Raw genomic sequence first — 12,232 nt, 5'->3', positions numbered from 1 at the left:
AAATGGCACAAGCTTCTAGAGAGAGCTCTGTGCTTTTCTCTGATGAGTGAGGTGGACAGCCTGAAGCACAAACAACCATCCGGTCCTTAGCCAGGCGCTATTCCACTAGCTGCATCTCAGCGACCATTAGTGCCCATCCGTGGGGCAACCCACAAGCCGACGGATGGGCTCTGCATCGCAAATTGCGCTGCTGTAGTCCATTTCTCCAAGGGTGGGAAAATGACCGTGGTGAAACTTCAACTCTGATCGACGGTCTCCCGCATCTCCTTGAGGCTGCAGCTGCTGCTTCGCTGGCGTCGGTAAAGTCAGCAGCCCAGAAAGCCATGTGCAGAACAGCGGTCACCGAAGTTTCCAGCGCCATATTGGAACTGTTAAGGTCAGAGACGGACGGCAAGCAGCGAAGGGGGTCTGGCTTCATACGTCTCTCTCGTCAGCATCATTGGATTGCCGCGGAACGCCGGGCTTACAGCGTCTCAACGCAGCGGCGGGAGACACCTCAATGCATATGTCGACCAGATCATTGGACAGCCTGGCGAGGCATAGGGTGAGCGGGAGTATGAGCGTCGCCGCGTTGGGCCGTCCGCAGACCGCAGAACGCAGGGCGCATCACGCAGCTTAACATCAGGACAGTATCACAGGCCACCCATCCAACCCAGTCCAACCCTGAGAGGCAGGTAATTCCTCCGACGATCCGACCCAGAACGCCTTGCAACTTGCCAGATTTCCTTGCCAAAGTAGCACTGGTAGCACATAACTGATGGGCCGACCACAAGACCCCCGGAGAGGTCTAGCCCATGAATCCTTCCAGGACAAGACCGTCAGGGTCCATATCTTTTTTGATATGCTTGCTGCATTGCCTCCTCGGTCGCACCCTGCTTCTCCAGCGTGCCCGTATCCGTCAGGCAAGGCTGTTTTGCGATGTGGCCTTTGACAGTAGTAGGTCTCGACCGTTCTCGTCTGTTTTAGCTCAATTGTTTGCTCTTTCAGACAGTCTGTCTGACTCTCATGCTCAGCCAACCGCCATCCGGACGTCCAAAGTCATCTAGAATTTTGTTGGCGTTTCTATTTCTGGCTCACGAGTCACTGAAAACTGTAGCTGCATTTGGCCCGGCCACTGATTGGTGCCCTTGAAAGCGTCGTTTGTTTCAGCATCTGCGAGCGCCTAACAGCCAATCACAGTAGCAAGCTCCGAGAAGCACTTGGGAACGCCCTGAGTCCCTGTTTCTAGTGGGACCTCAGGCAGGCGAGACCAAAGTCGAAGGGCTGCTTACTTAATGCATCCGGTCAGTCACGGCCCGGCTTTCTGCCGAACGACATAGTGGAGAGCTCGCGTCGTCGGTGCCCTCCACTTTATTTCCTCCAAAACCCAACGTCATTGACGCCTGCGAAATTCTTTCTTCCACACACAACATCCATTGCTAGGACTTGGAGCTCTCAACAGCCCCTTCACGTCCGTCTTTGGATCGCAATTAGAGACTTGAGGGATGCTTTGGTGAAGCAGCAGATAGAGGATTTGCTTGTCAATTGCGGCGCGTACGCACCCAAACCAAAAGGTAAGGCAAAACTCGTCGAACACAAAAAAAACATTTCCTCGAGCTTCGCGTGATGAGTCTATATTTATTGGAGCTGTCTAAATCCCCCTATGTTGACACACTCTTACCGTATACGCAAAAAACTGAAACTTGCGCTCAACTTTCTCTTCATTTATGAACAATTAAAGTGTCTGAATTTTGGCTAATTCAAGACACAGATCAGAAGCTCTACGACGACCACGACTTTGACGACACCAACCGACACGGCTGACCTTTCTTTTTTTCTCTTTTTTTCTCTCTCTAACTTTTTACTGCCTTACTCGTTCTCTTTTGGGCCCCACGCGTTTCCTCTTTTCCTCTTCGCGCCTTACCTTATCCATTCGTGAAGCTCCATCCATACGCCCCACTATCATCGCTCTTCGCAACACCATCGTGAACCTCAACCGCATCAATGGACGTCGCAAACGGAGCTGCGCAGGCCGCGGCCGTGGCGCCCGCATCAGCCAACGGTAACGGCGAGGCCGGCGCGCCATCCGACTCGGGAGAATTCAAGCTCAAATTCTGCACCGTCTGCGCGAGTAACCAGAACAGGTGAGCATGACCTACCGTGATCGCGACGAACAATCGCGCGTCCACTCGAGCCCATTAGAAGACAACGTTGCTGACGTATCCCGCAACCCAGATCTATGGTATCTCATCTCCGCCTCGCGAACGCCAACTACCCCGTAATCTCCTTCGGCACGGGCTCCCTCGTCCGCCTGCCGGGCCCGTCCATAACGCAGCCCAACGTCTACCACTTCAACAAGACGTCGTACGACTCCATCTTCAAGGAGCTCGAGTCCAAGGACCCCCGCCTCTACCGCCTCAACGGCGTCCTCAACATGGTCGACCGCAACCGCCACGTGAAGTGGGGCCCCGAGCGCTGGCAGGACTGGCAGGTCGGCATGCCGCGCCTGCAGCACACCGAGGATCGCGGCAGCGTGGGCACCGAGGGCGGCGTCGTCGACATCGTCATCACCTGCGAGGAGCGCTGCTGGGACGCCGTCATCGACGACCTCATGAACCGCGGCAGCCCGCTCAACCGCCCCGTGCACGTCATCAACGTCGACATCAAGGACAACCACGAGGAGGCGAGCGTCGGCGGTAAGGCGATCCTGGACCTCGCGAACCACCTGAACGAGGCGGCCAAGCGGGAGAGGGAGGCGGTCGGCGCGGAGGTGTTCGACAACGGCAGCGCGTCGGCGAGGGCGAGCTTCGACGAGAAGGTGCCGGAGATACTCGCGGAGTGGCAGGACCGGTGGCCGCATTTGCCTGCGATCTGGACCTTGGCCTGGTTCTGATTATGCTCTCTCTCTGTGTCTCTCTCGAGTTCGGAGATTTAGAACGTACCGCGTCAATGGTTATGGGCTCCCGGGAAACACGGCGCAAAACGGAACGGGCGTTCTCAGCTTGGGCGGGGATCAGCTCCCGACGGAAAGACATGGTCAGTTCGCGGTTTTGCTCCGGGACGGCTATCGCAGATCCCACGGACCGGTCCTGAGAGAAAAAAGTCCCGGCAAAGCACACACCACATTGGTATTATCATGAGACCCAACGGCATGAGGTCTCACGGGGCACACACATCGCGCATCACAATCTGGAAGGACGATGCGAAGCGGGCGGGGGTGATCATCCCGGGGAAGCATAAACCAGAGGAGGGGTCCAGCTCGTTTGTCTAAATATACACAACAAAGGCTCCGGTTCCGCGTTGAATGGGAAGGAAGCAAGAGCGGTTTTTGTTTTTCATCAGACGAAGGGATTCATGCGGGTTAGGAATGGGATACCCCACGCGGACGTGCTCCGGTAGACAAACAGTCGCTCGGGTAGAAGATGGAAAGCCGTGAGAGGATGCGGCCGTCGTCCAAAATTTCGAGACGAGAACCTGCGCGCGCGACTCATGGGCCAGGAGGAACCGCTCTCGCATCAAAAGAGTTTTCACACAACGAACGCAAACGTACGTAAACTACGTAGGATGGTTTAATCATAATATCACTCCATAAAAAAAATGAACGTCCCTACGCCTGCGCGGATGCAACCTTGGCTTACCGAGCCTCAGATCAAACTACGTTGCTCGTTCTCGTCGATAAACGTGTTTCCCAACGTCGCATGCCGCTGCCGTTGATTCTCGCGCGCACCCTTTTTAAGCTATCGCAGCCGCGTTTCGAGCTAGCCTCAGTCGAGGCAAGTTTCACGCACAAAAGTCGGCGGTCGGACCTTTTCCCGGGGTTTCCTGAGAACCGCAAAAGAGCTCACGGTGCAATTTTCCACGGTAAATTTGTAGAGACTACACAGCCTTCGAAGTGAAATTAAGCCGGTCTTTTGGCTCAGGTGGATGTGGGGGAGGAAGAGGAAGAACCGACAGCTCTGGGATCTTTTCCGTCTTTTGAGTTCGCATGCCTCTTGCCTGTGGTCTTGCTCGGACTTTGTTCATAAATCGATAGACTTGACGCTTGTCCTAGAGCCGCAGAGAAAACATAACGCGGAACGGGAGGTTTGATAGCGGCTAAGACGGCTTCGATGATGTGGAACATTGGTCACTGATGTTGTTAGTATTCTGATCTTTGATAGTCATTTTATTTGCATGCACTTGCGGGAATATTGTTGCTAAGCCTCGCCGGTGAGCCAAACTCGTGTAAACCATTTGCTGGTCGTGTGGTTAGTCGCGATATGTCGGGCAATTGATCAAGACTGGCACAGGACCGAACGGCAGAAGCAAATTGCAGGCGGATGAACCGGAGTGTCCCTGTGAGTTTTGAAGTGGTGGGGATTTTCCATGATGGGCGCAGGCCCGCGTATGATCGTATCCGCGATCCCTCGTGTAGCTTCGAGGCCACCCTTCCTTCGCCAGCTTCCATCGAATGTTCGCTGGGCGTGGCCAAGCTTCATTCCCGTCTCAGGGCGGGCGCGTTGGACGACGGGGAGGGGTTCATGCGGTTTGGATGTACCTTGCCATGTCACATGTCGCCTGGGAGCCTCACCTCGTGGCCGGGTCTCCTCTGCCCAGGGCATTCGGTTCGGGATCGAGGGTGATTGGCCCGGTAGCAGAGACCCAGTGACACCCGAATCAGGGGTTTGCTTGAAAATCCGAAGACAGTTGGCCAGCGCCTTTTCTGAGCACACGAAAAAGAAAGCACTGACGGCAGAATGATCGCGGCGGCGATGTCGAGTCCCCGAGGCGAGCTCGGCGGAGGCCTTCCAGACGGCTTGTCAGATTTGGGGATCTGGATTTTGAGGAATGGATCCCGCTCGGTGGCCCAAGAGGGCTAGAAGAGTCGAGACTCTGGTGAGAGAGGCCGTGGACGACGGATGCAGCAAGAGCAGGGCGAGCCAGATGAGGAGCAATTTTAGGTGCAATAAAACGGTGCATGGGGCATTGGCAGTTGACGAGGGTTGCGCATCGGTTGTCTGGACAGAGCAGGCCGTGGGTATCTTGCTGACGACCGTGGCTGACGGACGGCACGGCTGTATTGGAGACTTCTTCTGGGAAGGATATTTACAACCAGAGATTGTCGATAAGATTTTGGTGTATTTCTCCGTCTTCCTTGCCATGGGTTCTCGCGGCCTCTAGGCCAGTGTCATATCTGTCTGCAGTGCTCTCGGCGATATGTATCTGGTCCAAAGTCAGTGGAATCAGCAGAGCCAAGAGTACGGGGCTGTCAGGGCCGTCCGCTCGCATAGGGCGGGCAAGGCAAGACGGACGACAAGCAGTAATGACAGTGACAGGCTGTCAAGACTGGAACTTGAAGGCTGCAGACGCAAAGCAAAGCAAAGGCAGTGCCAACGTCTCGGTGCGACCTGGACTGGATTGCCAGAGTTCCGGCCCCCTTGCGCAGGGACGCTTTGAGAATCGCATCTCCACCATGCTTAAAAGGCATCCTTGTTCGATGCAACTGAACAGCAGGTTAAGGTCAGGCACGTCCGGATATGCCCATGGCCAGTGCCCCCTTATCCTTGCCCTTGTCTTCCGAATCTCCATCTCCCACAGACACCGCCACCGTCGAGTGACAGGCTGGGCCCCGGCCCCGGGCAGCGTGTGAAGGCCGCGGTGGACGGGTTGGCAAAAATCCACAATCGAATTTTGTTGCTAGCGCGCGCCAGCAAGATGGACCAATGGGTTTTGGAAAGGCCGCGCCATCACGGCCAGGGTGGTTATTGCATCAGGGGTGGGAGTCTGGCAGCGGCCGGCGCGACATGGCCTGGGGATCGGGAGGATGGATAGGAAGATTTGAAAGAGAGGAAGGGGAATAGTGCAGTCAGTCGTCGGGGGACCCCTTGGAGGTGCGGATGGGAAAGGGGAGATGGATGGATGGATGCTATGCACGGCGGCATGAATCTGTGATGCACTGATGCGTGTACCGTACCTCAGCCCAGCGGGTGTGGTGCGTGTGTGTGTGTGGGCGGACAGACGGATGGATGAACGATGGGAACTGCCTTGGGTGCTGGTGAAGAAAAGACATGACGCACGTGCGGGTAAAGGAGGAGGTGGTCGATGTGAGACACGGATGAGGTGACTTGGGCTGCTTCTCAGCTGAGAGACTGCAGCGAATGAATCAACGAAGGAACTTGACTGGCAGGCGTCAAGAGTCAGAACGCAGGTACCGTGTATCCGTAGTTCTGTAAGGTCAGAGGCAGGAACAAACTCTGGCGCTAATTCCTTGCCGCTGTGCATCGTTCCTGACTGGATGCATTGCAACTGCCATCCATCGCAGTAATTAGGCACTGCGTCGTAGTAGTAGACGAACCCGCGAATCATTCGCGATTTCCGAATGCCCGCGCAGAGTTGCAGAGAACCCCACTCCCAATTCAATACCGCCAACTTTGGAAAGCAGGCAGTGGCGGGAGATGAGAATCCGGAATGGCATCCTTCCCGCGCGAATTCCTTCTTTTCAGCGTGCCAGGGGCCATGGTCTTGTCTCTCCACGTCGCGTCGTGTGTCTTGTGTTGTCTCTGGGAACCTACACCAAGTATGTCCAAGTCCAAAGTCGCGATAGGCTTCTCTGTCCCGGTCCCCACTCGCCTTAGCTTGTTTTGCCCGATCTCTGCCTTTGCGAGAGCCGGGCGCCATGTAACGGCAGATGCCATTCTCGCCTTGTTCACACGTCAAGGCCACCCTCAGACTTTGGGCTGATGGTGAAGCTCAAGCCTGCTTCAACTTCGTCGGTAGAAGCCCAAGGGGTGAACAAGAAACAGCCTCGTCTCGCACCGTCTGACTCCGGATCTCGAAATACATAGGTCCGATCCGAGTCTTCGTCGACGTCGTCGTCAACCAGCGAAGGTCAACATGTCGGGCAGCGCGTCGTCGTAGCATCAAAAAGTGGAAGAGCGTGGCAGTGACAGAGGCAATCGCTATGATCAAGGCCCTTAATAACATGGGCATTTGGTCAGGTCCCTCCCCAAATCATCCCCGGAGCGCTCCCAAAGCAGACGATCAGCGTGGAATCGAAGTGGGGCACTGCTGCCAATGGTAATTTGCAAGTACCGTTCGCAACATTCTCTAGCAGTCGCCGCCTGTCCCGGTGGTCTAACGGTACAAGCCACTACAACGGCCAGTGTCTCCAGTGTCATTTCCCCTCCTCCACCCCCTTCCACACTTGCACCGCACCTTCCCCTTCCCCCCCTTCCACTATCGTGCCCCCCTTCCCCCCTTCCCCTTGTCTTGCCCTCGCACCCCCGGCCATCCATCGCTCCAGCACCAGTGATCCGCTACGCCGCGCAGCCGTCCACTGGCAGTCCAGAGCAGTCCACCACCATCACTTCATTCATCGTCACCTCCTCCGTGACTGTCCAGGTCCAGAGCCAGTGCGCAGCGTGCCTGACTTACAGCGCACAAACCACACCACCAAGCGACGGGAGGCCCTCTTGCGCAGCACTCTTAGCGGCCCAGATCTCCCACAACCCACTGGACTCGCTCATCCTAACGAGTCCTAACCCCCCTTTTTGGACCCCCAGCCGCCGCCATCTCGCTGCCGCCATTGGTCGTGGTATCCCGGCCAGCCACCTTGACGTTTCATGCCTCACAACCTCGTCGCGGATTCTGCTGTTGTCTTCCTACTGCCTACATACTTTGCTTCTCCGTCGTCTCTTCTTTGCAGCTTGGCTTTTTGGGGCTTTTGCAAGGTTGCTTTGGACTCTGTTTTTTTTTTCTACGGCCCGTACTACGTCGTCGTCTGCTTGCTTCCAACAACCTACTGGATACCAGCACGTCAATTGCATACTGTGTGCAGCACTAGCCTCTTCTACTGCAGCATCTCGTCCCACGCTTCTTCTTCTTCTGCGGCATTTGCTTTTTCTCTGCATCCCCCCAAAAATATTCCCTTTCGACACCGACACGCCCTTCTCCCGCCCTGTCATGCCGTGTCGCAACCGCTGGTGTCTCTGAAAGAACCCTTTCCGTCTTCCGTTCTCGATTCCGCCGACGCCTCTTATCCACCCCTTCTAGCTGTACGACGAAGAAGCAGAGACATCGACATAATCGACACATTCCACCGCCACATCGACGACTTAGACACAACCCTGATCTGACGCGGCAAGAAAAAAAGGAAAAAGGTTCTGCGACATACGTACTATTTAGGTTGGCAGCTGGCTTTTGGGTTTGGCAACTGGTTTTGGGTACGAGCCTGTGCCTGATTGGATTTGGATTCCGCCGGGTAATAGTGCTGCAAGAGGAAGAAGAAACGTCTCTGTGCGACCCCCGATCGACTTCAAAGAGCCCCCGGCCTTCTACCTCGACACTCCCTTTGTTCCCTGCGCCGCCTTTTTTCGACTGCTGCCTCTCGCTCCCCACGCGAACCGAGTCTTATACAAAACACAGCGAGGTCTACCATGAATGGCCGCAATGCGCCTCTCTCACCTGTCTCTCTAGGTGGCGGAAGTGAATGGTCTGTTGGCAAGTACCAATCCATCAACGAAGATCCGTACGCAAACAACCGTGGCAACATCGTCTCTCCCCCGAATTCCGGAGGCTCAAACGGCGTCATGAACGGCGGTTTCCCTCCCGGCCCGCGAAGCGCTGGCGGGCCCTCACCGCCGCCCTCTGTCGGCCGCTCCAGCAGCGGAACAAACATGTACGCCAGAAGTGAGAGCGGAAGGAGTATCCGCGAAGAACAAGCCGAGGGCATCCTTGGCGAACACTATGTTGCCCTGAAGAACTTTTTGAATGGCGGCCAAGGAGGCCGTCCTACGCCCCCTAACAAGGCACGCGACAAGCTGCTGCGACTGTCATCTGTCCAGTTTCTCGAACTCAGTACCGATGTTTTCGATGAGCTGATGCGGAGACAATCTCTCGGCCGAAGGCCCTCGGGCCCTGGGTCTCAACCCCCTCCCCCTTACCTGATGCCCGAATCCAACTTTCACCCGAAACGTAACCAGGCGAGACAAAAGCTGTCTTCCCTCGGCCCTCCCCGATTTCGCGATCTCGCGACCGACGTCTACTGCGAACTAGAGAGGAGGTTTCCCCGCTTTGCTGCTGGAGATATGCCCAGAGTGGGTAGCCCCGTATCGGTCCGTTCGCAAGCGACCGTGAATGGTGGTTACCCGCCGAGAAGCCAAAGTAGGAGTCAGAGTCGGACGAGACGGCCCTCCGATGCCAGCTCAATGCGAGGAGGACCGCCCCGGGGCGATCCTTATGGTGTGCCTCCATCGCCGGGCTTGCCTCCGGGAGGCGAGTATAACCGGCCGATGCAGAAGCAGTTTCAGAGCAACACGATTGTGCCGAACAAGAGTACAATGGTGGAAGAAGATGACGATGCGAGCCCGAACGAGGACGGCGACGAGGCTTTTGGTCTGGAGCGCACGGCAACAAACCGCACGAGTAAGAGGAGCCAGGCCACGGAGCAAAGTGCGGTAGCATCAGAGGTGATCTTTACCCAACTTAACCTCGTATCGAGTGGAGACATTAACAGCCCTACAGGCCGACAAGAAGCTTTTAGACGAATATCAATCTCAGGTCCGAGAGCTTCGGGAAAAGCTCGACGCAATGGAAGACGTCATGAAGAAGAAGGACGATGAAATGAACAGCATCCTTGACGGCGAAAGATCACGATCGACGGCTGTCAATATGGAAAAGAAGGAGTTTGCCGATCTCCGACTCAGCCTTGAGAACAAGCTCGCTGAGGCTCAGGACGTGAACGACAACTTAAGACAAGAGTTGGACCGCATGAGAGACGAGCATGCCAACGAATCAAGACAGCTCAGAGAGCAGGTCGACGACCTGCGGCAATCCAACATGACCGCCGCTGCGAACGTCAGCTCCGGAAACGCCGACCGGGAACTGCAGCGGGAAAACGAGCAGCTGCGCAGGTCCTTGCAAGAGCAGCAACAGGTTACGGAGGAGGCTCGTCGCGAGGCTCGTGAGTTTTTGCGCGAGATGAAGATGCTATCGCAACAAAGTGGATCTTCCTGGCAAAAGCAAGAAGAGTTGGAGAAGACTATCGACCAGCTCGAAGGCGAAGTTCGCGAGTGGCGGAACCGATACGCTCGCACCAAGACGCAACTTCGCGACATGCGCGCTGCTTCACTCGGGTTGAATGTTGAGCAGGATGCGGCCAAATACGTGCGCGAGAAGGGATTCCTGCAGCAGAACGGAGCAGTCAAGGACGTTCACGTTACCAAGTTCCAGATTGCCATTGACGAGCTTCTGCAGAGAGCTCGATCAGACGACCCCGACAAGGTCGTTGACTCTATGAAGCAGGTCGTTGTCAGCGTTCGCCGGATTACTAAGGACATCGACGAAGCAGCGCAAACCAACGAGGACCTCATGCAGCAGCGATCGAAGCTCAAGGGCAAGATTTCCTCCTCTGCCAACAACCTTATTACCTCGTCCAAGAACTTTGCTGCTTCGGGTGGCATTTCGCCCGTATCATTGCTCGACGCCGCCGCTTCTCACCTAGTTGCCGCCATCGTCGACCTCCTCCGAGCTGTCAAGATTCGCAATACTCCCGATGGTGAGCTCGAGGACGACGATGATGGCACTATTACGCCTGTGGACTCCACTGGATTCTTCTCCCCGAGGACTGCCTCCAGACAAGAATCAATGATCCAGGATTCAGTTCCTGCGCCTTTGCCATTGGGACAGGCACCCCCACCCTTCCAGGGTCTTGGTGGCAGAGCCAGCATGGACTCCTCAGCCTACAGCCCCATCAACTCCCCCCGTCAATCCGCCGACACCTACAACCGAGGACCTAACGGCATGAACGGTATGAATGGAATGAATGGTATGGGCTACAAGAACGGCCCCACCAACGGGTACGGCATGCGCCAAGATAACCAGGCAGAGGAGCTCAAGGTCTACCTCGACGATCAGACCGCTATCCTGGTTCAGAACATCCAGAACCTCGTCGGCTCCATCCGAAGCGATGCCTCTATCAACCAAATTACGTCCGAGATCAACGGCATCACCGAAGTCGTCGGAAAGGTTATTTCTGAGACGGAGGCTTCTGGCAACGGCGCCATGATCGCTCGCCTGGCCGCCTGCCGCGAGAGACTTCTTGAGGCCAGCGAACGGGGCCTGGACATCGACCGCGGTCAGGACGTTGGTGCGACCGGACGCAACGATCGCGAGTGGCGCATGTGGACGCAGACCCTGCCTCCCATCGCCTTCGAGATCGCCAGGGAGACCAAGGAGCTGGTCCAGCGCGTTGACCAACTGGTTATGAACGGAGGCGACGACTTCTCTTAAGTTATCGGCCTATCTCTGGAAAACCAACGCTCCGACTTTTAATGATGGTAGGCAACAATGTTGACCTTCCGACAACCTATCACGATACGCATAATCTTCAAACGAAACCCCCCTTCCGCTTTTTTTTCGCGAGAGAAAGCTTTGATACCCCTGCTGTCCTCAGGGCGGCTTTGCTTGCATTTTGGGTTTGCAGTTTTGGGATGTTGAGGAAACAAAAGGGGTCGCTTTTTCGCTTCTTCCGTATCCTTTTTTCTTTATATATATTTGACATCCTCTCGGCGCATGAGAGGAGGTTTTGGCTCCGAAGCTTAGGTTATAGACGGCTCCTTGCGGTTTGGTTACTACTGCCTTGAGGCGTTTAATCTGCTCAGGGGGTTAAGTTCAGTGTACGCTTTGCATGAGAGAAGGACCTGAAGACGCCGCTTTTTTTGTGTCAAGTCATGCGAATGAACGAAGACAGACGGAACAATCCTGGGCTTTCCTGCTCCCCTGGCCATGTATTTTCAGGGCGAGCGGGGGTGGACGGGACGGGATCACTTATTGGCGGTGTTGAGCTGGTTAAAGACAGTGCTTGGAGGGTATAGTTAATGTTAAGATTGCCCACGAGGCATGGATTGAATGCATCATTGTGTCCGCTCCATGATACTGTGAAGACGCCACTTCGGCCATGAGTGATGTGCCTTGCGCAATATCGTTAGTTTGACTTCCAAGCAGCGGGCTTCATTGGCCTCCTATCACAAGCGGAGACCTCCCAACATCATGGCATCGGAGGACCGCGCCGGCTCCCACGCGTGTGACCGCGGGAACCGTTATTTGACGGCGCGCTCCTCCCGCATGATCAGATGAAAAGAAGAGTTGAAGCGTTCCCGTAGCAGCCGCCTTAATTGGTGCGGGGACGTTGGCCAAGATGAGGGGGGGATTTCTTCCATCTTTCGAAGAAAGCTTAAACGTCAAAGAATCCATGTGGGAGGAGGTTGGGAGAAGA

At 55.6% G+C, this 12,232-nt stretch overlaps 3 protein-coding genes across 3 annotated transcripts; 2 read left to right on the top strand and 1 right to left on the bottom strand.

Moving 5' to 3' along the window:
• Positions 1-1,983: 1,983 nt before the first annotated feature.
• Positions 1,984-2,872, top strand: SSU72 (RNA polymerase II subunit A C-terminal domain phosphatase SSU72; the record flags this gene model as incomplete). Its single annotated transcript, XM_032029884.1, has 2 exons — positions 1,984-2,123; positions 2,215-2,872. 2 exons carry the CDS (start codon positions 1,984-1,986, stop codon positions 2,870-2,872), a joined length of 798 nt encoding a protein of 265 aa, XP_031890607.1.
• A 1,233-nt stretch (positions 2,873-4,105) lies between these two features.
• CGGC5_v012246 (uncharacterized protein) lies at positions 4,106-5,446 on the bottom strand (the record flags this gene model as incomplete). The annotated part of the gene is made up of 5 exons (XM_066152663.1): positions 4,106-4,108; positions 4,159-4,215; positions 4,550-4,646; positions 4,710-4,834; positions 5,327-5,446. The coding sequence occupies 5 exons, from the start codon at positions 5,444-5,446 to the stop codon at positions 4,106-4,108; spliced, it is 402 nt and encodes a 133-aa protein (XP_066008006.1).
• A 2,947-nt stretch (positions 5,447-8,393) lies between these two features.
• On the top strand, positions 8,394-11,247 carry CGGC5_v012245 (Uncharacterized protein; the record flags this gene model as incomplete). The annotated part of the gene is made up of 2 exons (XM_032029885.1): positions 8,394-9,425; positions 9,481-11,247. The coding sequence occupies 2 exons, from the start codon at positions 8,394-8,396 to the stop codon at positions 11,245-11,247; spliced, it is 2,799 nt and encodes a 932-aa protein (XP_031890608.1).
• Positions 11,248-12,232: the final 985 nt, after the last annotated feature.

The sequence above is a fragment of the Colletotrichum fructicola genome (assembly GCF_000319635.2).
Source record: "Colletotrichum fructicola Nara gc5 chromosome Unknown KSG_Nara_v1_contig07, whole genome shotgun sequence".
In the NCBI taxonomy this organism is placed as follows: domain Eukaryota; kingdom Fungi; phylum Ascomycota; class Sordariomycetes; order Glomerellales; family Glomerellaceae; genus Colletotrichum; species Colletotrichum fructicola.
Note: the sequence above shows the minus strand (reverse complement) of the source record. Positions and strands in the feature narration are given on the sequence as shown.